Here is a 24,826-nt window from a genome sequence, read left to right as displayed (position 1 = left end):
GCAGGAGGAGGTGACGTTTAAAGGACAAAATACCACTTGAGTGTGATTAGGCTCATTGCAATTGTGTACTCGCATATATACACACCTCAATCGTTTTCACTCACTGTCATGATGTGTCTGTCACTACCAGTTATTTGTGCAGTGCATTCCCCCCAAGTGGCTGGATGCATTACTCTAGAGAAAGAGAGAGAGAGAGAGTATGTATGTGTGTGTGTTTGCATATGCGTGTGAGAGAGAGACCATGATGAATGTTTGTGTATTCTGCGTTGCTGATGAACAGTCCCAGGATAGTTATGAGTATGGATGGAAAGGCCGCACTGACAGGACCGAAGCTGAGTTATGATAAACCCTAAACAAAATCCTCCTGATAAATTGATTTGGCTTGACAGCGTGTGATTAGAATTGATGACATGCACTACTGCAGCTGTGTTCAGGGAACATTTCTCGCAACCAGGTGTTTGTAAGAAACAAGGGAATAATGTTTTGTGCAGGTTTGGTACTAAATATCCAAAAAGATTAAGCTGTTGATACTGTAAACTGTCTACAAGCACAGGGACTATTGTGACCATTAACCTGAATTAACCTGCAGGATAAAGTGTGTCGTGATTGATTTCCAGTGTTTGTGTCTGCCAGGACTCGGCATCACTGTGCTCCCAAAGGGGAGGCATCATGAAGCAGGGCTGGCTTCAGAAAGCCAACATCAACAGCAGCCTGTCTGTCTCCATGAGGGTGAGTCACCACCAGATGTCCTGTCTGTTATTCATACAGCATAACAGCAACAAATGAAACAACAACAACAGCAAAACGTAGGCTTCACCGGAGAACTGCGGCGACATGGCAACTCTTTGTTCTACGTAATTGTTGTGTCTCATGGACCATATACCAAAGCCACACGGTGGCTCAGTGCTTAGCACTGCTGCCTCACAGAAAGTAGGCACTTCTGAGAACTGGGTTTGATGCCCGGTTGTGTTAGGTTATTGTGGGTTTACTCCGTTTGCTTTGGTTCCCCCCCGCCATAAAGACATGCGCTCTAGGTATCTCCTGCCATTTGCCAGGCTGAAGGTATTGGCATTACAACTGGAGTTGTATGGCAGCCCGCTGCTCCTAAATAGTAAGGATGGGTTAAATGCAAAATATACATTCTTTGTAAGTTTAAAAATGTACTTGGAAAATAAAGAATATATTACATTATTATATCCCTTATTATGTCGGCGGTATATTATAATAACTAACTAACTACTAACATCAGCATTTACATATGTGAAGTATGACAAATCTACTACAATACTTGACAATAATGACAATATTAAAAACATAAACGCAGTGAAAAAGTTTTCTAAATATAAAAACAAGAGAAGAGGAACTACCATAACATATTTAACAGCTTAGTATCTGCATCACTTCCCTTCAATGAGGAATTTAATTAATGTCAACCGTGCAATTGAAATGTAGACGTAAAATAGAAAAAGCCACATTTTATGCTGCATGTCTCTGTCCTAAGTTGTTTAGAATCTGTTAGATATATCTCTAACTCGCTCTCCGTTGCTTTAAATTTGCAGGTGTTCAAAAGGAGGTACTTCTACTTGTCTCAGCTCCCTGACGGCTCCTACATCCTTAACTCCTACAAGGATGAGAAGAACTGCAAGGACACCAAAGGCTCCATCTACCTGGACTCCTGCATAGACGTTGTTCAGGTATACAGGGCTGGAAAAAAAAGAAATCAAAGATACATCAAATGCCCAGAATATTGCAAAAAGGTTGCAGCAAAAAATGTTTGACCAACTCTCTCAAGCTTTCAGTATACCCTGATGCATGTTTGATCTAACTCCTGTGTCTCTCTGTGTGCCCGACATGAGTTATTTTTAGGTGTTGTGTAAGTTTTCTTTCCTTCTTTCCCCCACTCTCCAGGGGATTTTAGTCGTTTTGATTGGATAGATGTATTGCATTCCATTGACTTGGGCAGAAAAGTCCGGTTTAACGGATTATAAGGGGCTGCTGCGGTTGGCTTCATTAGACAGGCTGGTACCTCATTCAGGTCTGCACTGACTGGAGAGGCTGCCAGGAAGCTTTCAGTTTCATGAACACATTCAGAAGATGAATTGGAAGACTGCGGAGCCTCATTCTGGCTAGTGGGTTTAATGTGGAAGCTTGTGGAGTGTGGTGTGGTTGACATGTAAAGCATGTTTTGCACACTAAAGACTGCAGCGTTTATGTAACTTTGACATAAAAATTACTCAGTGTAAACGACAAAAAACAGTCTTCAGTGAGGACCTTAAAGCTTATTTTAGAGGTACTTGTCACTAAATGTTTTGGTCAGAAACCTACATACATTGGCTCGATGATATTAACTTCCAGAGGAAATCAGGTTGTGCTGCCCCAAACTATAGCACTCCAGTTATTACCAGAATATAGGAGTAAAGTAGTACAAAACTATACAAGAATATACGATAAGTATATAGAATAATTCTTCCCCCCACCCCCCTGAAGAGCCCCAAGATGCGCCGCAATGGCTTCGAGCTAAAGATGCAAGACCGCTACAGCCACTTCCTGGCTGCGGACAGCGAAGCAGAGATGGAGGAGTGGGTGATCACGCTGAAACAGGCTCTGCAGAGCACCACTGAGGCCAGCCAGGACCGGAGGAATGGTGCTGAGACACTGGACTGTGCCTTGGGTGAGTTGTACCGTAATTACATCTACAAACTTGTCAACCTGTTATTTACAGTATTATAGAAGAGCTGCCGTACAGTCATGGTTCATCTAGCTATGATAACAAAAATAGCATGTTTGAACATAACCCCTGAGCTTGTTTTAGTGGCTATGGTTAATATAATCTATTTCCCTGGCAGTGGAGGGAGTCCGAAATAGGCAATAAATAGGCTTAATATTATACCTACAGTTGCTGCTAGTAGAGGGATAGAAGCTTCCACATCAACTGTAAATTATTCTGAAAGATATTCAGCTGTGGATGTACAAGTGAATCAAAGTTCAGGATTCTGTTCTCAGTTATATTTGTTTTTTCCGCTATTTAGTTTCACACCCCAATTCTCTCAAGTGTGTTTCTTTAGGGGACAGTTTTGGGGAATTGTTGAACACGTTGCTTGTCCTGAGCTGTGAAAGAATGCCAGCAGTTTTATGCAGTTTGCATATGTCTTGCCAGCATCTATGGGCTTTTTTTCCCCCTTTATAATAATATACTCTCTGCAGAATGTTCTAGTAAAATCCAATAGGTCTAGCTTGGTCAGAGTTGCTGATGAGGGACTGAGATGCCGTCCGGGAAAAGGGAGGGGCACTAAGGGTTCACTGAGTCCACCGTCTGTCACCTGGGAGTCAGCTGAGTAGCGAATAGCCTCTTTTTGATTTGGCCAGTAGACTGTTAAGATATTAGTTTGTCTAACTGGGAAACACAACATAAACACAACCACAAAAGAAGCCATTAGGGCAACTTTGAGGGAGCAGAGCTCTGTTGGACCTGATTTGCAATAGCTTGATTTGTGGTTTGACCTTCTGATGACCTTTTATTAATGCATGATCACTACCCTGTTCAATTAGATGACGACACTGCCAGCCAAGGTAAAGGGGAGAGCCTGCTGGAGAGCTTGGGGAGGAGCTTACAGCCAGAACTTATGAAGGTATGTGTATGGATGGTTGATTAATTCATTCTGACGGATTGGCTGAGTTAGTAAGATATAGACACCCTGAGGTTCTGCCTGTTTAAAGGTGCTCTAAGCAATGTCGGCTGACGTTACTTCTTGTTGACGTTAGAAGTATTTTCAATCCCCTCCCCTCCCCCTCCCTTCTGTGCTTCTGCGCATTAACCCCCCCACCCCCACCACCAAATCCTTCTTGTCAGTTATTGGCTTTAATGCTGGAACACTGTTTGTGCATGCTTCGAGGGGCAGTTGGGCGCAGTTTGTTTTTGTTGCCGTTTGTAGACCCTGGGCTGTCTACAGAGACCGCGTTTTTTTACAGTGTGTTCTGGGGACAGACAGCTCGCAACTAGTGAGGAGATGTTTGCTGTATGTGGACAAATGTTGTAGCCTGAAAAACGCGTGACATCGCTTAGAGCACCTTTAAAAGAAGGTTTTCATTGCTACAGTTGCACCAGATGCTTGCTTTCGGAGGGAATTGTTTGGTGTTTCTAAATTATAGTATAGAATATACATATAATTAGATAGAGTGGTCTAGACCCACTCTATCTGTAAAGTGTCCTGAGATAACTTCTGTTATGATTTGACACTATACATAAAATTCAATATACAGAAACATTTAAGATTTAACATTTTAAATGTATCACTTTTTTGTATTTGACACAGTAGTTGTCTAAATCCTTTATTGGCAGGGTTATTAATGTAATTATTTGTAAAATAAAAAAAAATAAAAAAATCTGTCTCCTTTAATGACAGCTAGAGAATACATACCTCACCTCAGAAATTAGTCTGAGCTTTTGAACCAGACAACATTATTACTCTCTTGTTTATGTCAGCGTGATAGAAGAGCAGCTCTTTTGTTGTCTTTGTGTTTAAGTCAGTTTTCTGAGCCTGAGAACAGCAGTGTTTATTCTACAGAGGCCATGCTCTTTTAATATGTCTATAAACCCAGAGCTACACACAGACAACAAAGCCCTCTGTGCTCTGTGGGACTGTTTCACTGCTGTTTGCTCTGGGCCACTCCAGCACAGATTTTCTCTCTCCATGCACACTTGAGTTGGTCTGCAGGCTGGTCAGAGTGAGAACAGGAAAAAAAGGGAGATGGATTAGGGCTCTAACCGTGACCTAAGGGTTTGATATGTTTGTCTTTATTATATGCCCTCCTTCTTCTTTTGTCTGGGTCTGTTGACTGCTTGTCTTCTTCTCTGTCTTGCTCTAACTCATTCTGCTGTGCAGGGCCCATTACTGTCTGTATAAGTGTACTTCATGTATTTACTACACCTTATTTTTACAATAGAGTTTAGAGTGTGTTATATAAAGCATCAGCAAACATCAACAACATTTTTAAAACTAAAATGCAGTGTGTGTGTGTGTATGTGTATGTGTATGTGTATGTGTGTGTTTGTGTGTGTGTTTGTGTGTGTGTTTGTGTTTGTGTGTGTGTTTGTGTGTGTGTGCGTGTGCGCGTGTGTGCGTAGTATGCCAGGGAGACCGACCAGCTCAATAAGATCAACAGGAATGAAGGCAGACAAAAGCTTTTCTCCCTGGATCCTGAGACACAGGTATAAAACATGCTTCTTTCAATACTTGGTTATCCTATTATTTATTTATTCCACTATTGATTCAGACTATTTGATCTCTCCTCCCCTTTCCACAATGTCCACTGTTTCCTTCTCCTTTGTCCTCTCCCCTTCTCTTACTGCTTGCATTCTCTCTTGTCTCTCTGCTGGCTCAATCTTTCTATTCTTGTTGTTTTGTCTCTTCCCTTGTTCCTTCTTGCCTTCTCTCCTCCTTCTTGCCCATTATCCAGAGGCTGGACTTCTCCGGCATCGAACCAGATGTGAAGCCGTTTGAGGAGCGTTATGGCCGTCGTATTGTTGTCAGCTGCCACGACCTGACCTTCAGTCTCCAGGGCTGCGTCAGTGAGAAGGGCGACGGCGTCCTCACCAATGTACGTCATCACCTTACTTCCACAGGAAAATATGAATTTTATATTACCCTTATATGACTCTACTGTTATCTCTAATACTTCCTTTGCTATGCCATGTACTATTACTAATGATAAACTTCAACCTAAAATAGATGACCATAACACCTTATATTCATAGAACAAATAAAAACAACATAAAAAAATAGGGTGGCATGGTGCAGTGGTTAGCACTGGGTTCTGGGTTTGACTCTCCAAAGGGATAAGTTGGAATAGCTAAGGGATGGATCGACCTAGAAGATCTTAGCTGTGGTTAAAAAGGGATCACAAAAATAAAAATAATACCATAAGGAATTGTAAAAATGCCTCTCTAGGAAGTGCTGTATGCATTTTAGCATCTAATCACAACACACCGTCCTCCATTAAACCCCACACTTTCACCATCCTCACCCTCTGCAGTGCTGCCCCAGATAGTACACCTTCATAATTCATGTTGGCCTGTCTGGAAGCAATGGATTTAACCAGGCCAAAATACTAACACAACTAGATATGTATTGTAATACCTTCTTTTCAAATTCCACAAACTGATGTTGCTAAATAATTATTTTTTTGATCTAAGTGAGAATCTAGAACCTGAGCTTTAAACGCCTCCAAATAAACAAAGACTTATGCAAGCAGTCAGTCTGATGAATGTTGGAAACCTCTTCAATGTGTTCTACGTGAAGAGCTCCTGGCAGCATGAGACAGCAGTTTAGTGTGTGTGAGCAGCGCCTGTGTCAGACTGGATTGCTGTAGCCATTAAACATTGAGTTGGTCCTCCTCCTCCTCCTTCTTGCTGATGCATTAGTAGAGGCTAGTTGGAGAATTGAATTGAATTGACTCATATTTGTGGTCTGCAAGCAGCGCGCTCTCTCTCCCTCTCCCCTCCCCCTTCTTCTTTCCCTTCTTACCCTCCATTCCTTCTGACAGGTTTAATGTTTATTGAGTTAGGCTTGTCCATCATGCAGGAACCATCCATTCTGGCATAAGTGCACAGTCATTCAGAAATGTGTGGGTGGAGCTACAGTAGAGCCAACGTTGGCTTCCAAACTAGGGATTAACTCAAAGGAGTTATACAGATAATATGTTTATATAATATTTATCCTTATCAATTTTCTGTCAGACTAAAAACTGGAAAATCTAGCATTTTAACCATAGCAGATTGAATAGCATGATGCTCATAATTATTCTCATAAACTCATAATTAATGTCATATTGGAAATGGAAAACACTGAGTTTTGTCTGTTGTTTTGGTTTTCCGTCACATATTACATATTACACATTTGTGCATGTAATAAACCCAATGCTTAAACAAGTTAGTACAGCCAAACAATAGGGGCCTTTAATTATGTATTTGTTGTGCTTCCCTTGCAGTAAATGTAAGAACATGTGTTAGACCTTGCAGAGTTAACAGGATATTTCTCAATTCCTCAGCAAATATGGGCCACAAACATCAAGCAGGACATCTCACACACACACACACACTTGTTCACCACCCTGCCCTCAGGCAGAGTGAGAACCCCCAGCACACGCACAAGTAGACTACGGAACAGCTACTTCCCAAGAGCTGTGAACATATTACAGAAATCACACACACACATCCACACATACAAACAAAAAAAACATACACATATCACTTGCCCCCTCAGTGCAATCAGACTCAATAACTACAGTGTTTACTGTTTTCTAGCTATTTATTGAGAACATGGAATGAATGTGTATATGCGAGATGTGCTTGGATGAGAATGTGTATATACATATATGTGTGTATATAAAGTATATATTTATCTTTTTTACCCTATGCTGCTATTTGGAGAGGATGGCTCCAGCAGAATTTTGTTGTACTGCATACAATGACAATAAAGATCTATCTATCTAACATGCAATGAACATGTAACCTTAGAGTTATCCAATGTTTAGTTCTAAAATAAGAAGTTAGGGTGAATTCTTAATGGAGGTATTAAGCTGAATAAAGTTAATGTGAAATGTGCAGGAAATGCATCCTGGTACATTATAAACCTTGGCTGATGTATTCAAGTGTTAAAGCCCTTAACCGCCTCTCTGTTGAACCCCAGGTGGAACCCTTCTTCATCAGCCTTGCTCTCTTTGACGTCTCCAAGAGCTGTAAAATCTCAGCCGACTTCCACGTCGACCTCAACCCGCCCTGCGTCAGGGAGATGCTGACCGACGCCTCGGGCCAGCTCTCTCCTTCCTCGGACTCAGAGGGTGGAGGAGGAGGAGGCAGGGGAGGTGGAGTGATGGTGAACGGAGACTCGAAGGTGAAAGGGAACGGCCTGCCGGTTCTTCAGAGGGTGTCGGATACTCTGCTGCGTTTCCCTACACAGGTAGAGACTTGGCTGTAATTCAATAGCTATGTGATGTGAGGAAGTGACTAACAATGACTCACTGATGGTTAGTAGCCAGTCAAGAGTGAGTGGATCCTGAAATAGTGTTACAGATCAAGGTGTGAACAACAAGGTGTTAACAGTGTTCCATGCTTTTTGTGAAATATATGTCAGCATCTCAGCACACAGTTACAATTGTTTAAGACATACAAAAAAAAACAGTGAATCTAAAGCAAAAAATTATATACATTTTTACCTTTTTGGTACATCCAAAGACACTGATAAATGCAATCAACCCTACTTGAAACACTAGAAAGAACCTCTGTGTACTATAGTTCAATGGGTTATATTTACAGGATCCCTTCTGTGTGATGTGTCCTCAGGACATCTTTCAGTAGCAAAGTCTTATGAAACAGAAACATGTAATAGTGTGGACGTAGCCTGTGGCCTGTTTGAGGATTTAAAATGGAACCATCACCATCATCTGTAGTATACTATTCACACCCTACATTTTCCAAGCCCTGACAGGTTGTGGTTGGAGGCTGGCTGTCTTCAGTCTTGCCTTGCTTTGGAAAGTGGTGATGATGGTGCAGTGGATATGACACATGCCTTTGGTGTGGGAGACCTGGGTTTGACCTGGGCAAGACATACAGCTCAGCATTCCCACTCGGGCTGCAGCTGGGTGGGACTAGGGACTTGTGACCTGTTAATTGATTCCCTGTTCTCCTCTTATGTCAGAGGACTGATTTGTGATAAGATAATATAGGATAGACTTTAATAATCCCACACTGGGCTACAGCAGCTCAAAGAAAAAAAAGAAACAAATGTGACAAGTGATGGAGATGGAGCTCTTTATCCAAATACATGATGATAGTTTTCTTCATATTGGATCATGTGCTTTCAATTTTCAGTTGTGTTTCCAGATGGTGAGTTTGTCCCCAGACAATGCTTGGTCCATATCCAGCCTGTAAAAATGTTGAAAGGATCATCAAGACCTCAGTTTAGCTCATTTAGCTAACATTTGCAAGCGATTTCAGAATCTATTAGGTCTGCACAGTGCTCGGCGGTGTAAGCTTAATGTCTTGTCACTTTGTCTTGCTGTATTTCCAATTAAGAGTTTATTTAATGCCCATGGGCAAACATTTGCAGGTGCTGTGAGATCAGCACACACACACCTCACCTCTTGGCCCATTATGATTAAGTGGATCAGCCAGACTTGTGTGCCTGTCGTGAATTAGGTTATAAAACATACTTGTTTACTTACTTTCCATTTCCGTGGTAAGAGACATGACTGAGCTATCACAGCTACAATTTGAAACAACTTTGCAAGGTGAGAAGATGAATAGGGCAGAGTCAAATATCTACTATAATACCAGAAACAGAATTTATAACAGAGAATGTAATAGAGAATATAAGAGAGTAACAAACCAATAACAGGCCAGACACAGTTTGAAAGCTGCAGACATACAATAAAACAGACGTTCTAAGTCTAATTTATGTTACATTCTGCCAACCAACATCTGTGAAACACACACACACACACACACACACACACACACACACACACACACACACACACACACACACACACACACACACACACACACACACACACACACACACACATGCATGCATACAGAGACGGATGTACATCTGTGATTAGTGTGCTGTTATAGCTTGGCAGACCACAGTTTAATTTAGGTGCATTGGGTGTGGTCCAAGGACAGGGCCTCCACTTCTTATGTCTCTCCTCTGCATTAATAGCTCTTTGTAAAAAAAAAAAGGAGCTGTGACATGATGTATGATGTAAAAAATGATGAATTTAGGAGCTTTTTTGTCTTTTAGGTTATGCACAAATAATTGCAACAAATCATAATGTCAAAGGTTGAAACCAAAAGCAGCAGTGTGTGGTCGTGTTTGAGCAATAAAGGTCTGTGAATGAGGGCAGATAGGAGAGGATGGACGGGGTTGTGGCTTGGATTGTAACCTGGGAGTGTGTCTTTCTGACTGGCACCATGCTCTTCCCCTCTAAGACGTGTATTATTAATGGCCATGGGAAGTCTACTTCTGTCTCGTTTTGAAGCCGCATTAGCTGCTACTGCTCGCTCGGTAGTGTCACTCAGTTTTATTACTTTCTGAAACTTTATTGCTTTCTAAAACGACTTCCTGCTGCTTTTGTTCCCAGAAACCTTCATAAAAGTAAAATAAAACACTGTTATGTGCTTTTAAACTTACTGAAAAGTATAGGCTGATATCAGTGCTCAGTTTCATATTTGCACCTCGGTATAATCTGCTGTTTCTATAAGAGAACGGCTCGATACACAGTGAGAGACGCGATGACATGATGAAATGAAGGACAGTAAATACGGTGCACGGTTTTGTCAAAGACTTTGTTCCTAGAAACCTCTGTGGTTATATATACTTACCATACTAATATGAGCTCATATAGCGGCAGAGTTTTGTCCAAACATAATTTCTGTCCCCTTGAGATTTTTGTGTGAACTGACACTGCATGCTTAAATACAGCCCCATCTCACCAGACCAAAAATAGATGTGAGCCCCATGTGGTTATCCTGTATAACTTCAGCTGACAGCAGCCACTTCCTCTGCACGTGCCCTATAGAGACTGAAAAGACATTTCAACTTTGTATTACTGATGATGATTGCTTGTTTATTTGAGTACCCGGCAGTTTGAACAAAGTGTTTTTTAAAATAAGGGCTGTCGGGAAAGACATTTAATAATTAGCACCCCTGTTCATTTCTCCCTCTCTCCTCCAGGGTATCTTTTCAGTGACCAACCCTCACGCTGATATCTTCCTGGTGGCCCGTGTAGAGAAGGTGTTACAGAACGGCATCACACACTGCGCCGAGCCGTACATCAAGACCTCTGATGCCAACAAGGTCCTCCGCGCCGCCATGCTTTTTCACCTCATTTAAAGACAGACACATGACCAAAGCGGCAGTGAGCTTTCCAGTTTACCACTCCGTCATTGTTTTTTTTCCTGTCCATATGTCTCTGCAGACTGCTCAGAAGGTACTGAAAGCTGCCAAGCAGACATGCCAACGCTTGGGCCAGTATAGGATGCCGTTCGCCTGGGCTGCCAAGTGAGACAGGAATAAATCCTTAAAATCAAAATATTACCCAGTGATGAATCTGTTTGGATTCATCTTTGGAATAAGAATGCATAACGTACAGTATATTACCATAATAATACAAGGCATTGGATTCTATAACCTTGAAGTCTGTACATTTATTATGTATGGCGACTGCGCTGTAGCCATGTGGAAAATGTGTTTTCAGGCAGGTGTTCAAAGACGCTCAGGGCAGCCTGGACATGGATGGGAAGTTTTCTCCTCTCTACCGCCAGGACAGCAGCAAAGTCTCCACTGAGGACATCATCAAGCTGCTGGCCGACATCAGGAAGTGAGTAATAATGACGCTTCTGCTGTAAATCTGAAATCGGATCTGCTAGAGCGGTCGATGTAGTTAGGTTTAGGCACAAGGAGTGGGATTTGGTTAAGGTAAGCATACCAGGGTAAGCCAATCAGAGGCAGAAGGAGGCAAAACTAGGCGGGCCATGAGGCACGTCCTGTGACATTGACATGTCTAGTGGATCTGATCTAGCATCTACCCTCTTCTGCAAGTGTTCCGGTACTGGAGCTTCAAAACACTTACCTTGTTTTGCACTTGCTGTGCATTAGAATACAAATTTGAAAGGTCCTTCCATTCCTTCCATTGATTGCATCTTGTTCTTTTTTCGAATCTCTTTTTTTCCTCGTCAGACCTGAGAAGAGCAAGCTTCAGACCATCCCTGGACAGCTGAATGTCACCATCGAGTGTGTCCCGCCTGACTTCTCAAGTATGTTGGCATTTATAAACACTTCCCTTATCCTCACCATTATTGTTACAGCAAACAGCTTTGTTGGCCTGTTGTAGTAAGCTGCTGCTGATGATCTTATCTAGTTTGTGTAATTACGCTTGTGTAAAGTAGAATGAACTTCAGTGTCTTGATCACCAAGATTACGATCAAACAATAGTAACAAAGTGCCAAGACCAAACGGTAATATGGAGAAGTAGAAAGAAAGCCCTCCAAATCATTTTGAAGAGAGTTGACAGCTAAAGACTGTCAGTGAATGAGAGTCAGTTTTGGGGGTTCAGGGAGAAGGGGGGTGATGGCCTTTACCCACATGCAGAAAAGAGCATGATGTGATTAGATTTTAGGAAGTATAATAAAGGATAAATCATGGTATCCTGCATTAATCACAGCAGAAAGTACTCAGAAGCCTCGCCCTAAGCGATGTTGGGTGAAGTTACTTGTTGACACTCAAAATATTGTCTAACAAAACGGAGGCTAGCTCGCTATTGTAATCAATATCAGTGTGTGTGTGTTTGCACTGACAAGCAGTTTGGGTTTTCCTAGTAAACTTAGCTTACAAATATGACACGATAAAACTTTATTATCAGTTTACCCTTTCGAGTAGCTTCACTCAGAAAAAAAGAACACACATATAGTAAAAAAGATGAAAAGACATCAACAGCCATGACAAAGAAACATGTCAAAGATCATAATTGGCAGCACACTGATTTTTAGCAATAGAAAAGACTGATAAAAGAGTTTTAGAGCTTGTTGTGTCTAAATGAAGTGAATAAATCGCCTATAAGAAGGAAGAGGTCGGTATTCATAGTTTAAAACATGCTTTGAGTCGGAAGAGATACAAAATATAGAGAATAACTCTGAGTTGACTCTTTGGGTTGGCACAAGAAACAGAGACACAGCAGTTTTGGGTCCCTAACTGGTGCGCTCCGTCCTCCCCAGATACGGTGACTTCCTCTTACGTTCCCATAAAGCCCTTCGAGGACGGCTGCGAGCGGGTATCAGTGGAGGTCGAGGAGTTTCTCCCCGAGGAGGCTAAATACAACTACCCCTTCACCACCTACAAGAACCAACTCTACATCTTCCCCCTGCAGCTCAAATACGACAACCAGAAGACCTTCACCAAGGTGGGTGTGTCTCAGAACAAAGCTGGCTAAAAAGTTACGAGTGGAGATGGTGGGAACAAACAATGAAACCCTTTCTTACAAGGATTGCTTTCTGTGTTGTTGCTGCTTACACAGAATGAAACACATATCACTGATTTGACTCTCACTGATTACTTGCTCTGATGTAATGTTCCGTTCACACCAGGCTAGGAACATTGCAGTCTGCATCCAGTTCCGAGACTCGGATGAAGAAGGTGCAACTCCATTAAAGGTGAGTTGTATAAACTGCATATATTGTAATATGTTAGCTACTGTATATGTTAGTGATACAGAGTGTATTCACAGGTCTAATCTTGTCACCAGATGCAGCATGACAGGGTTTTAGGGTCACTTAGGGGTTAATCTGAGATTTATATTTTTTATTTTTTTAAACCTCTATATATGAGCGCCTGCTCTACCAGGGGAGCAACTAGAGATGTTCCGATACCATTTTTTACCTCCCGATACCGATTCCGATACTTGTGCTGTGGGTATCGGCCGATACCGAGTACCCATACCAGTGTGTTTAAAAAAAAAAAAAAGATTGTGCTGCACATGCATGACTGATATTATTACCATTGTGGTAAGGCCTGGCTCAGGTTTAACACTTTTTAAAACATGAATTAATACAGCAAATGGAAGCCATTTATTTTTAAATAGAACAGTATAAAAATGTAAGTGCAGCCACAATATTGTAAAATGCATTACTCACACTTCCCTGTGACAGCATTCCTTCATGCACCCCCAGTTGGAGAGTGTGTGCAAGCATCCCAACTTGGTCCATCCATCTTGTCCATGGCTTTCTTCATGTTGCTAGCGTTGTCACGCTAAACAACATGACGTTGGACTTGGGGATTTTCCACTTTACTAGCATCCCCTCAATTGCTCGGCAATTAATGTGCCAGGATGTGACCCTCGGAGCTCGGTGGCGTGCCACCCCCTCACTTCGAGGTACCGTTGACTCTCTGTCCACCCAGTGGACGTTAAACTTAGCAAAGACACGGGGCACACGTCGGAGCGCTAAATGTCCTCCTGTAAAGCTGACTGCATGCACGTCTTTGCCCAAACATACACAAACGTGTCCCTTACTGTCTCGTATATTTGGTACGCAGTTTTCAGAGATATATTTACAACCTGGCAAACCGTACCTTCGTTTCAAATGATCCATTAAGCGGCAAATTCCCACATTTTCGACAACAGACAGTGGTTGGTAATCCAGTACAATAAACTCCCAAAATTTGTTGGTTATCGTTGTTGCTTTTTGGCTGTCTTTGGGGAATTTATCTCTTTGCTGGAAGGCAGTTTCCAGAGTTTGCTGCTCTAGTTCGTCCTTTTTTCCCCCGTAGCTTTCGTAGATTCGTTGTGCTCTTTAGCGTGACGCGTCTTCAAATGTTTAATTAAGTTGCTGCTGTTGAAATTTGCAACACTCGTGCCACCCCTTGAAATTGCTTCTCTGCATATGTTGCATGTTGCCGTCTTACCGGTGGGAACATCCACTGTAAAGTACTGCCGACATGATGCGCTAATGCTAGCTTGTTTTAAGGAGGCGTTAGGCGATCAATTCTTCTTCGCGCCTTTAAAACAGAAGCGCAACTATTTTAAAAGTGGCGAAGAAGAACTGTGCCCGCGCTAACGGAGCTAAACAGTAAATAGATTCCTATTTTTAATAGTTTATATGGTATCGGATCGGCGCCTGGACTCCAGTACTCGCCGATACCGATGCCAGCATTTTCGGCAGTATCGGAGGCATTTCCGATACTGGTATCGGAATCGGAACAACTCTAGGAGCAACCCAGGCACCCAGCATCTGGATTTGAATCATTAGTCATCATCTTTTATTAGTCATCTTTAACCTTCAATCATCTACCACATAAAGCAGGTCTGCTACAGAAGTGTCCCTTTTAAAAACATATATTCATTAGTTGGGTTATACAGCCCTGAGCTTGATTAAGTTACATTTAATACATTCTTATCTTACATGTTTTTGGCATATATTATCTTTGACTATTTTTTAGGCTTTTATTTTTTATACTGTATTTATATAATTAGTCCCGGCCAGGCGAGGCGCCATGTAAATGTGAACTACCTTAACTGTTGCAAGGAAAAATAAAGCATCAATAATACCTGTACCACTGCATGTAAGGGGTTGTTTTTTAACATCATGGCTTTTTTCTCAGATTTAATATCAAAATAGTACGACTCTCTCCTGTAAAATTAAGACTTATAAAACAAAACTTGTACACTTTTTCTAATATTATTAAATATTTATTTCTTACCATGTACTAATGCCCCATTGTAGAAAACAGGGATCTGTCAAATGTCATGCTCAGGACATATACAGGTTTTTTACAGCAAAAGGTAAAAAAACAGATATACAGACCAGATAAAGTTTAGACTGAAACAAGGGAAATAAGCAGAAGACAAAATGATGGATGGTTGGTGTTGAATGAAACATGCAGGAGCCTTGTGAAAAGACCTCAGAAAACGTTGTGGAATGTCTTCTGGAGATTTGATCAATGCTGAGCCCTCCAGACATGATAAACTTTCTTTTTATTGCTTTTCACAAAGTGGAAGTCAGAGTCCAGCTAAGGGGCCAAAGGAGAAAGGAAACGCTTACAGAAGCTGGTTATTATAGCTGGCGAGAAGATAATGAATGGTCACTCTTTTTCTCTCTTCTCTTCCTCGCTATTTCTCTCTGGCCACACAGGTCAAATATTTGTGGTGGAAACAGTCATCAAAGCAGAGTGGATTGTTTTTCTTTCACTTTTCCAGAGCAGGGAGGAAAACAGAAATTCTTTGACTTCAAACCGCCAAAACATTTGCACTTGATGCCCTTGATTAAGTCCTCCAACAGACAGGCAGATCAGCATTGCAGTCAGTGTATTAAACCTCAGCTACTGTCGGTCTGCTCTCAAACAATGCTTCAAGTACAGCAAGGCAGAAAGTTATAACAAACAATGAGCAAGAGCCAGCAGCACACCTCTCTGGAGATTTTAATCAGGGGCAGTGGAAGCTCAAGGGGCTCTGGGCGTTTTTTCACAATCTGACTGAGAGATAATTCTTTTGAAGCTTTGGGGCAAAAGTTGAGTAGATGGAATTTTGCAGATACCTTGATAATCTGCTGCCTCTAAACTGTTTCCAGTCATGAATAAAAATAAATGACCACAGTCAAACCTAAAGTTGTGATCTCTTGGGGCTTACCTGAAATATTTGTTCTACCAGTGAAACCGATGGAAATGTTTGGTTTTTTGGTCCGGTGTGGTGCTGTTGTGTGGAGGAACAGGACAGGCAGCCTCTCTGATAGATAAGATCCAAAGCTCTTCTTGCCACACTGGACCCTCATCCTGATCAATATCAGACTCCCATCAGCCCCCTCAACTGCTGCTGCTCTAAGGGCCCCTGAATGTGTTGCTTTCCGAGTGTGGGTCGCAAATGGTTTATGTAAAGCGCTTTTCTAGTCTTAACAACTGCTTAAAATGCTTTTGCATAGTGCAGGACCCATTCACACATGGCCAAGGCGGCTGTACATGTGCCACTTGCTTATCAGACAATCATTTAAACACATTCAGACACAAGGAAGCATTGGGAGCAATTTGAGGTTCAGGGCCTTGCTCAGGATACTGGAGACATGGGACAGTAGGCCAGGGATCGACTACCAACCTTCCGATTGGTAGGCGACCACTCTACCCCTGAGCCACAGCTGCTCCAAACCATGCAAACCATGCACCACTGAGCACACCGCCCGCTGTCCTACTGTACCTTGTGACAGCACAACAGATCTTGGGTGAAATCTTTGTAACCCCCCCTCCTCCCTCCCTCCCTCCTCCTCTTCCTCCACCTCCAGCTTCTCCCAGACTGAGGGAGAATTCTCTCTGAGCCTCTCCCATCCTCCGGCTCATCTAATCCTCCTGCGAGGCTCCAGCTTTTTTATATTTTTTCCCCTGATCCAATCAAACTCCATTTCGGCTGGCTAGAGAACTCTGTCCTATCCTCTAGCCAGCACTACTCATTATTGTTCTTAGAGATACTAAATCTGTTAGCATCCTATTACAGATCAACCTGTTTTATTGTTGTTTTATTGAATCTATTCTTTCTTTTGCTATTGTGAGGTTGGTTTGGGTCCCTCACACTTAAAACAAAACGGCTTCAATATATAGTTAAGTGGTGTGCAAGATTTCCCAAAACCCTCTGACTGATTTAAACTCTGTCTATGAGACAAGGTCCCTCAAGAAGGCCCAGTCAGTCCTAGCCGACCCGAGTCACCCCCTGAACACTGTTTCATCTTGTTGCCGTCTGGCCGGAGATTCAGTCTGCCTAATGTAGGACAAACAGACATAAAACCTCTTTTGTCCCACTGCTATAGGCTTTTTCAACAAGTCAATGTGAGGTGTGGTCTTTGTTTTTGTTGTCTTTTGTATTTATTTTTAGATGTATGGCTGTTGTTTTGTATAACCTGTGTGTTACATGCTGCTGCACAACATTGCCCTTGGGAAATAAAGACTCTTGAACCTTGAAACCACCACCAGAACAGGTCTGAAGTTTTTTTTTTTTTTTCTCCTTCCCTTGTGTCACCCTTTGTTAGAAACACCCTGACCAGGTCAAGCGTTAAGTTTTTTGCACAGGACTTCTTCTCTGCAGTGGCAGCTGCTCTGATACAAAACAGAACTTTGGTAATGCAATGTTCCTCCTAGGGTTTGAGGTGCATTCATAAAAACATCCAACATTCACAATGGCTCTAGTTGCCATTTTAAAATAAAAATTAGCATTTATGTCATCAAATGTGAAGTCCAGGAGCTTTAATTGTTCTGTTTGTTGGTTTTCTGTCATCATCCCACCCAGCAGCGGAGGGAGGGCACTGTCGCTGATGAGGCCCATCTTGTCTAGTTAGCTTTTGATAATTTTGGGTTCCCATTTCTGGTTACTCAGTTTTTGTTTAATCTGTTGGTGCTTCAAGATGCATACGACGAGGCTTGCACAGTCTTTCCACCAAATATGGTCAGTAATCTCAGATTTCTGACCTTACTCACCACTGGGGCCCCAACATCAAAGGGCCGAGTTTCATACCTGATGTGCTTGCTTGCCTTTCAGTGCATCTACAGCAAGCCGGGACTCACTCTTCACCAGCAGCGCCTACGTAGCTGTCCTGCACCACAATCAGAGCCCTGAATCTACGTGAGGTGATTTTTAGAGGCTGAATCTCGGAAACGACCCTGACTCTTGGCCGTCATCTGCTGCTGCCGGTTGGGAGACAAAGACACAGAAACAGATAATTTTTTATTATAATGCCGTTCGGTGTGCAATTATAGAACCACTAAGATAGTAAAGTAAGACTGAACTAAGTATAAATAATTAATATTTCATTCAATTCATTCAATCATACTTATTTTTCCTTGGGGAAATGTGTTCTTTGATACCGTTGCTGACAACTTTAGTGCAATTTCAATAACAAAATGATCAATAAAAATATATATCAACAGCAGTTTTATGGTACAGGACTTTAATTCTGTTATTTAAAGTAAAACATTAACAGAAAGAGAAAGAAAGAAAGAAACACTTTTTTTTCATGGGAAAATTCCATACCCAGTGCTGATATAATCCCATAAATCAGTCTGAGGGCAGAGCTGTGATATCACACCAGTCACAGACCCGGGGGGGGGGGTGGGGGGGGGGGGGGGGGGGGTGGGGGGGGGGGGGGGGGGTTCATAAGCCCTGATATCAAAAGGATTAGGATCTTAAGAGCCGCCTCCGCACACACACACAGGCACGCTCACTGGGATTTCCTCTGCATGCTTGAGAATGTTTCCGCTTAAACAGGACAACAATGATCTTTATCTTTTTATATATTTTGCTTTGTCTTTTTAGCCTCTATAAACACACTAAAAGTGCTACTTTAATTGATTATCTTCCTTGTCAAAGATTTTATTTAGAGATTCTGACATTTTAGAACATCTTATCACAGACATTGTCACAATCTATGGAAGTCTCTGCTTTCCCAAGACTAAGATTGACAATTTAACAAACTAACTGAATGATTCATGCTCATGTCACAAATTGGAGAGTCATGATATCATTCATGATATTCTTCAGCAGTTTGTTGGTTTGTAGATGCGTATCAGTGGAATAATTTGTGGTTTGTATGCCACTCCCTGTGAGTAAATTGCACTTGCAGGCAAAGGAAAATACATTTCTTTGCTGTTGCTGCCCCTGGTGAAAGGGGTTTCTTTTCTTTTTAGGTTTCACTAAAATCGTTTTCAAGGATTCACAAATACTGGAACACGTGTAAAAATGTATATGCAAATGAACATTTTCAGTAATTCTTATAATTTCAAAGTAAAACAAGGAAGGACAGGCAGAGGTTGCACCAATCTGAATGATCTGAATCAAGATATTCAAACTGTGCCAATAGACAGTCAGAAAACAAGATCCCCACTTTCAGTTTGTTTAATACCAGTTTCATCTGGCAAAAAAATAAACTCCAATTGCTACTATTTCTGAAAGAATGAATAGGAGGTACACTTTTCAAAAACAAACTCTTTTTGTGGAACATAAGAGACATTTATTTCACAACAGCTGCTAATGCTTTCCAACTACCCATGAGGGGGTTGTTTGGGTGGGGTGGGGAGTGTTGTTGATGAGATAAAAAATGCCCTCCCTTAAGGTATAACCTTTTCAGTATAACTATAAACATTATTAACAATGGGACAACCTTTGATATCGTGAGGGTAGGTATCAGTAAGTCCTTTCTCGTCAGTTTAGTTGAAATGTTGTTGATATATTAACTTAAAATAATGACCTTTCCACTTTACAGGTAAAGATGACTGCCGGTCCACGTTCATGAGAAACATCACACTCCTCTTCACCTTTTACCATATCAGCTGTGAGTCCACAGCAAGGCAAGCAGCAAAAGAGGAGGAGAGGTCACTGGGTGAGTGCACTGGGGAATTCCCTCTGCTTCTGACTGTATTTATGTGTCCTTGATTGCAATATATTTTAAAAAAGGAAGAAAGTAAACCACATGCTGCTACAGTTTTTTGTTTTAAGAGGTTTTTGGTATTTCCTTTTTATTTAAACCTGGGGTCTTCAATGTCTATAGCCATGGACTCCTCAGCTGAAAGAGAGACCGAGTGGGGACCCACTACCACATAAATTGTATACAATTGAGTTTCATATTAAACTGGGCAGAATGGATGAAATGAAATTGATATTATTTATGCATCATACATCCATCCATCCATCTTTGTCCGCTTATCTGGTGTTGGGTTCACGGGGCAGCAGCTCAAGCAGGGGACCCCAAACTTCCCTTTCCCGAGCCACCTTAACCAGCTCCGACTGGGGGATCTGCGGCTTCCAGGCCAGGTTGGAGATATATCCCTCCACCTAGTCTGGGTCTTCCCCGAGGCCTCCTCCCAGCTGAACGTGCCTGGAACACCTCCCTAGTGAGCGCCCAGGGGGCATCCTTACCAGATGCCCAACCCCTCAACTGGGTCCTTTTGACGCAAGGAGCAGCGGCTCTACTCCCAGCTCCTCAACCCATTTCAGCTGCTGTACCCTGGATCTCGTTCTTTCGGTCATGACCCAGCCTTCATGACCATAGGTGAGGGTAGGACAACGAAACTGACTGGTAGATCGGAGCTTTGCCTTCTGGTCAGCTCTCTTTTCTTCACAACGGTGCAATAGATTGAATGTAATACCCCACTTGCTGCGCCGATTCTCCACCAATCTTCCGATCCAGTGAGTGCTGAAGTTCACACCATCTGGACCACATATCTGCAAGAGCACGATGAGATCCCCACCCACCGATGGCTTTGTCACCAGTCCGTTTGTAATATTTTATTTTTTTTTTTGGGGCATTTTCAGCCCTTATTTTTGACAGACTGCTAAAGATATGAAAGGGAGAGAGAGGTGGAATGACATCTGCAAAGGGCTGCGGTTAGAGTCAAACCCAGGTCCGCTGCATAAGGACTAAACCTCTATATGGGTGTCGCGCTCTACCACTGAGCTATCTGTGCCCAAAGATCTCGGATTTAATATTACGTATTCGCTGTGTCATGTAATTCCTGATAGCTAGGCCCCTAGGTAACCAACATTGTTACTTCTTTGTGTTCCAGTGGGTCACTCATGGATGCCTTTGCTAAAAGACGGGAGGATGCGTCAGTGGGAGCTCCAGTGTGCCTGTAGCAGCCCCCTGCCTCCTGGATACCTGTGTCAGGACACCAGGAAGTACAGTCCTGTTCCCTTAAACCAACCACACTAATGGTCAAAGCTAAAATGAAAGCTAATAGATGTGCAGATGATTCAGACAACACTGCAGAATCTGATTCAGTCATCTAAAGGCTAACTTGTGAGCTAAATGCCCACAAAATAAAATTCACTCTGGTCAACACTGCATGATAACGCTGTCTTTTCTTACAGCTGACATGTTAGCTCATTGTTACGTATTGAGACAAAAACAAAAAACAACTTAAAAATATAATTGTGTGTACTTTAATAGTCCCAACCAGATATCAAGTGGGTGGAAAATGCCAAGACACTGTTCCAAAGTGAAGACCCATGTAGCATCAACAATATATGCTCAGGTATAACATTTTTCCTTTATCATTCTTGAATCACAGATACAGTATGCATTGATGTAGCTGGTACAAAGAGAGTGTGTGGATGATAGTAATATTTACTGTTTGTTCATAGGATCTGCATATACACAAATTCTTCCAGCACTGCCAGCTGATAGGACGACATCAGAGGGCAACCAGCAGAACTGATCAAATACCTGAAGGTGAGAGATACTGTGAGAGCAGTGATCCCAAGATGAGCTTACGCTTCCTTACTAAATCTCAATTAGATTCACGTGACACTACCAGATTCCCATCCACTGTAAAGACTGCAGTTCTTTGTGGCCATTTGGGTTCACAAAGTTTGTTATATATATGATTTTATATATAATGATATTTTGAGAACCTTCACCTCTTACAGTACCCTCATATACAGCAGTGCCATCCCTACTGGAAAGCCTCACAATTCACCTATTTAACTCCCTCACCTGTGAGTCCCTCACAATCAATTTCAGTACCTGCACCATTTCCCATGCACATACATATTGGTTGTGATTTGATTCTTGAAGTGTCACAACTAGATTGAAATACACATCAGAAGAGATGATTTGCTAGTTGCTTCAATAACAGGTCAGGGGTTGTGCAGTGTTGTTTCGAAATTTATAGACATTTCTTCAGACCTTTTTTCACATTTAAAGGTCCTAGCGTCAGCGATGTCGGGTGACGTTACTTCTTGTTGACGTTAAACTAAACAAGACTGGCTTCCCCCCTCCTTCCCTCCGTCTGCGCACTACCCCTCCCCCCAATCCTTCTGGTCGGGTATTGCTGAACACTGTTTGTGTATGCTTCGTGTGCAGGTGGGGCACAGTTTGTTTTTGTTGCCGTTTGTAGACCCTGGGCTTCTACAGAGACCGCTTTGTTTTTTACTGTGTGTTCTGGGACACGCAGCTCGCGGATAGTGAGGAGATGTTTGCTGCTTGTGACAACAAATGTTGTAGCCTAAACACGCGCTGACATTGCTTAGAGCACCTTTAAACTCTACGTTTTTTTAAGTCCATTACAAATATTTTCTAAGTTACCTGTTTTTCTGTGTAAAAGTTTAATTTTTCCTTTTGGCTATCATTACCATGTTAGTTGGTCTAGCTTTGCACTGGCTGGCTATCCATTCCCAACTAATCTGCTTAAAAAATGTTACTTCCACATTGGCATTCTTGTTTCACCCTTCCAATAGTGCCCTGCATGCCTGGAGACTCAAGTAATGATCAACTTCCTACCGACGGTCTGATGCAGCTGTTTGCTGTGCTCACAGCAGCAACCAAAGAAACCCAGAGATTGCTGTCAACTCTCTGCGGTCAGTTGTCCACTTGTTTGAAAATAATTGTGGCTGCGGTTTGTACTATTAACACTGATACAAAAAAAAGCTCAGTATAACACTGCCTGTCTCTATGCCTTCAGTGTGATCATACATATAGTCTCCGATGTCACAGGAGGAGGGCCTGGAGCACTACTGCGCTCCTGTTGAAGGTAACCTACCAACACAAACACTTCTACATGGGTTGTATACAAAATAGTCATAATGGATTTGTGTGTTGTTTTCTCTTTCTTAGTATGTGTTTGTAACCAATAACCCTTCGTCGGGACACTCAGCACCCCCCATGGGTGCTGGCCACCGCTGTAACAGCCACTCTCAAGCAAACTGCTGATTTCAACACCAGCAACAAACTGCTCAAGGTGTGTGATCTGGCTTTATCCATACAGGTCCGCATCAGCCCAGTTTAGTACCCATATTAAACAGCAGGTGGCAACTAGCCTTAAATTCATCTCAAAATCTCAGGCTCATCATGTCCTCGAAACAGAAAGTCATTTACACTTCATTGTGACCATTCCAGAGAAGATATACTTCAACATGTAAGCTGCTGTATGTGAGGTATCTCTGTGACAGTCAGGGACACACTTTTCAGTCATCAACCACGTTCCGTGTTTGTGTTTGTGGAACTGTTGGGTTTCTGTAAATAACATCACACAGTACAGTCTAGACCTGCCTTTTATGAAAAGCGAAATGAGATAACTGTTGTGATTTGCGCTATATAAATAAAATTGAATTGAATTGAATTGTTCTTTTTTAGCATTCCGGTCAAACAATAGAGTAGTCACTCCAGTTGTCTTTTATCGTTTTCTGTAGTACTCTGTTCTTCTTTGAAACCATGGCCAATCCCTGGCCCATACCTGCAAGAGGGCAACCGCATAAGGTTGGTTTAGGAATTTCTTCTTCTTTTGCACAATTAGATTGAGCAGTGATCACATCTGTGCGTTTATAGTGTTAGTCTTTGCTTGTGACACAAACCCAAAAGTTCAAATGTTTATTCCTGGCATGGATCTCGCAAGCCAATTTCTACAACATAATTTTTTAGAAACATGTAAACCCATTTAAACAAACCTCCCACACTCAAAGAAAGAACAGGAGACTCGCAGGAAACATTAAGACGTTGTATATTCCCATTCTGATGCCATGCTCTGCATTTCGTCTGGGTTTTAAGCTATGTGAAAAAATGAACTGTCCGCAACACTGCTTATAACTCCCATCATTACTGCAAAGGCAACGTTCGACCCTACTGGGTTTCAGGTAACTTTGTTTTTTACTTACTTATCACTTAACGCAGTGTTGCAAACATTACATTTTTTCACTTTAGTATTTGTCCTTTTCCTGCACCTGCCGAAATGGGATGTGCTGCAATACTTTTTTATAAATGCTGTAACAAGCAATGCCAAAGTGATGGCTGTAGCTGTATGCTGCTGTTAGTAAGAAGATGTTTAACTTTACTGCTCAGAGAAAATGTATCTATAACCTTTCTATAACTGGACATCTGTCCTTTGTATTGTCTCGGACTGTTTGACTTTAAACTTTTTGATGCAGGTAATTCAAGGGACCCATTTTACATTTGTTGGCCAATCTCATTAGATGCCGCGGGCCCAGCGCTTCCTGACAGTTTCCACCAGCGCTCCAGTCCCTGGTGTTGTCCATTATGCCACCATCACCATCCGCCACATGAAATCCGAGGAAGCTCGCTGCATCAACTGAGCCTGGCCAATTTCATCAAGGTCTGAACCCACATCTCAAAAACATGCACACCCTGATTTACTTACTAAAGGAATTGTTGGGAAACTTACTTACTCTACTTAAGTCCTCCCTGAAGTTTCTGATCCTCAGTATTTGTCAAACCAAGGCTGGCTCTAAATCGACCCAACCTGCATATCCATTTAGGTGTCACAATAAATTTTTTTACCCTTTGCGCCTACTC

The 24,826-nt window shown here is 42.1% G+C and overlaps 1 protein-coding gene across 3 annotated transcripts in view; it reads left to right on the top strand.

Moving 5' to 3' along the window:
* Positions 1-24,826, top strand: part of dock11 (dedicator of cytokinesis 11) — a 102,373-nt gene that overhangs the window by 10,138 nt on the left and 67,409 nt on the right. For all 3 annotated transcript variants that reach the window (XM_032544768.1, XM_032544767.1, XM_032544769.1), the window contains exons 6-18: positions 634-729; positions 1,560-1,694; positions 2,488-2,671; positions 3,550-3,629; positions 5,126-5,209; positions 5,458-5,598; positions 7,689-7,958; positions 10,737-10,859; positions 10,981-11,063; positions 11,260-11,382; positions 11,742-11,818; positions 12,776-12,960; positions 13,145-13,210. In XM_032544768.1, coding sequence (XP_032400659.1) covers positions 634-729; positions 1,560-1,694; positions 2,488-2,671; positions 3,550-3,629; positions 5,126-5,209; positions 5,458-5,598; positions 7,689-7,958; positions 10,737-10,859; positions 10,981-11,063; positions 11,260-11,382; positions 11,742-11,818; positions 12,776-12,960; positions 13,145-13,210 — 1,647 coding nt within the window. The remainder of the gene's footprint in view (positions 1-633; positions 730-1,559; positions 1,695-2,487; positions 2,672-3,549; positions 3,630-5,125; positions 5,210-5,457; positions 5,599-7,688; positions 7,959-10,736; positions 10,860-10,980; positions 11,064-11,259; positions 11,383-11,741; positions 11,819-12,775; positions 12,961-13,144; positions 13,211-24,826) is intronic.

Source organism: Etheostoma spectabile, chromosome 19 (assembly GCF_008692095.1).
Source record: "Etheostoma spectabile isolate EspeVRDwgs_2016 chromosome 19, UIUC_Espe_1.0, whole genome shotgun sequence".
NCBI lineage: Eukaryota > Metazoa > Chordata > Actinopteri > Perciformes > Percidae > Etheostoma > Etheostoma spectabile.
Note: the sequence above shows the minus strand (reverse complement) of the source record. Positions and strands in the feature narration are given on the sequence as shown.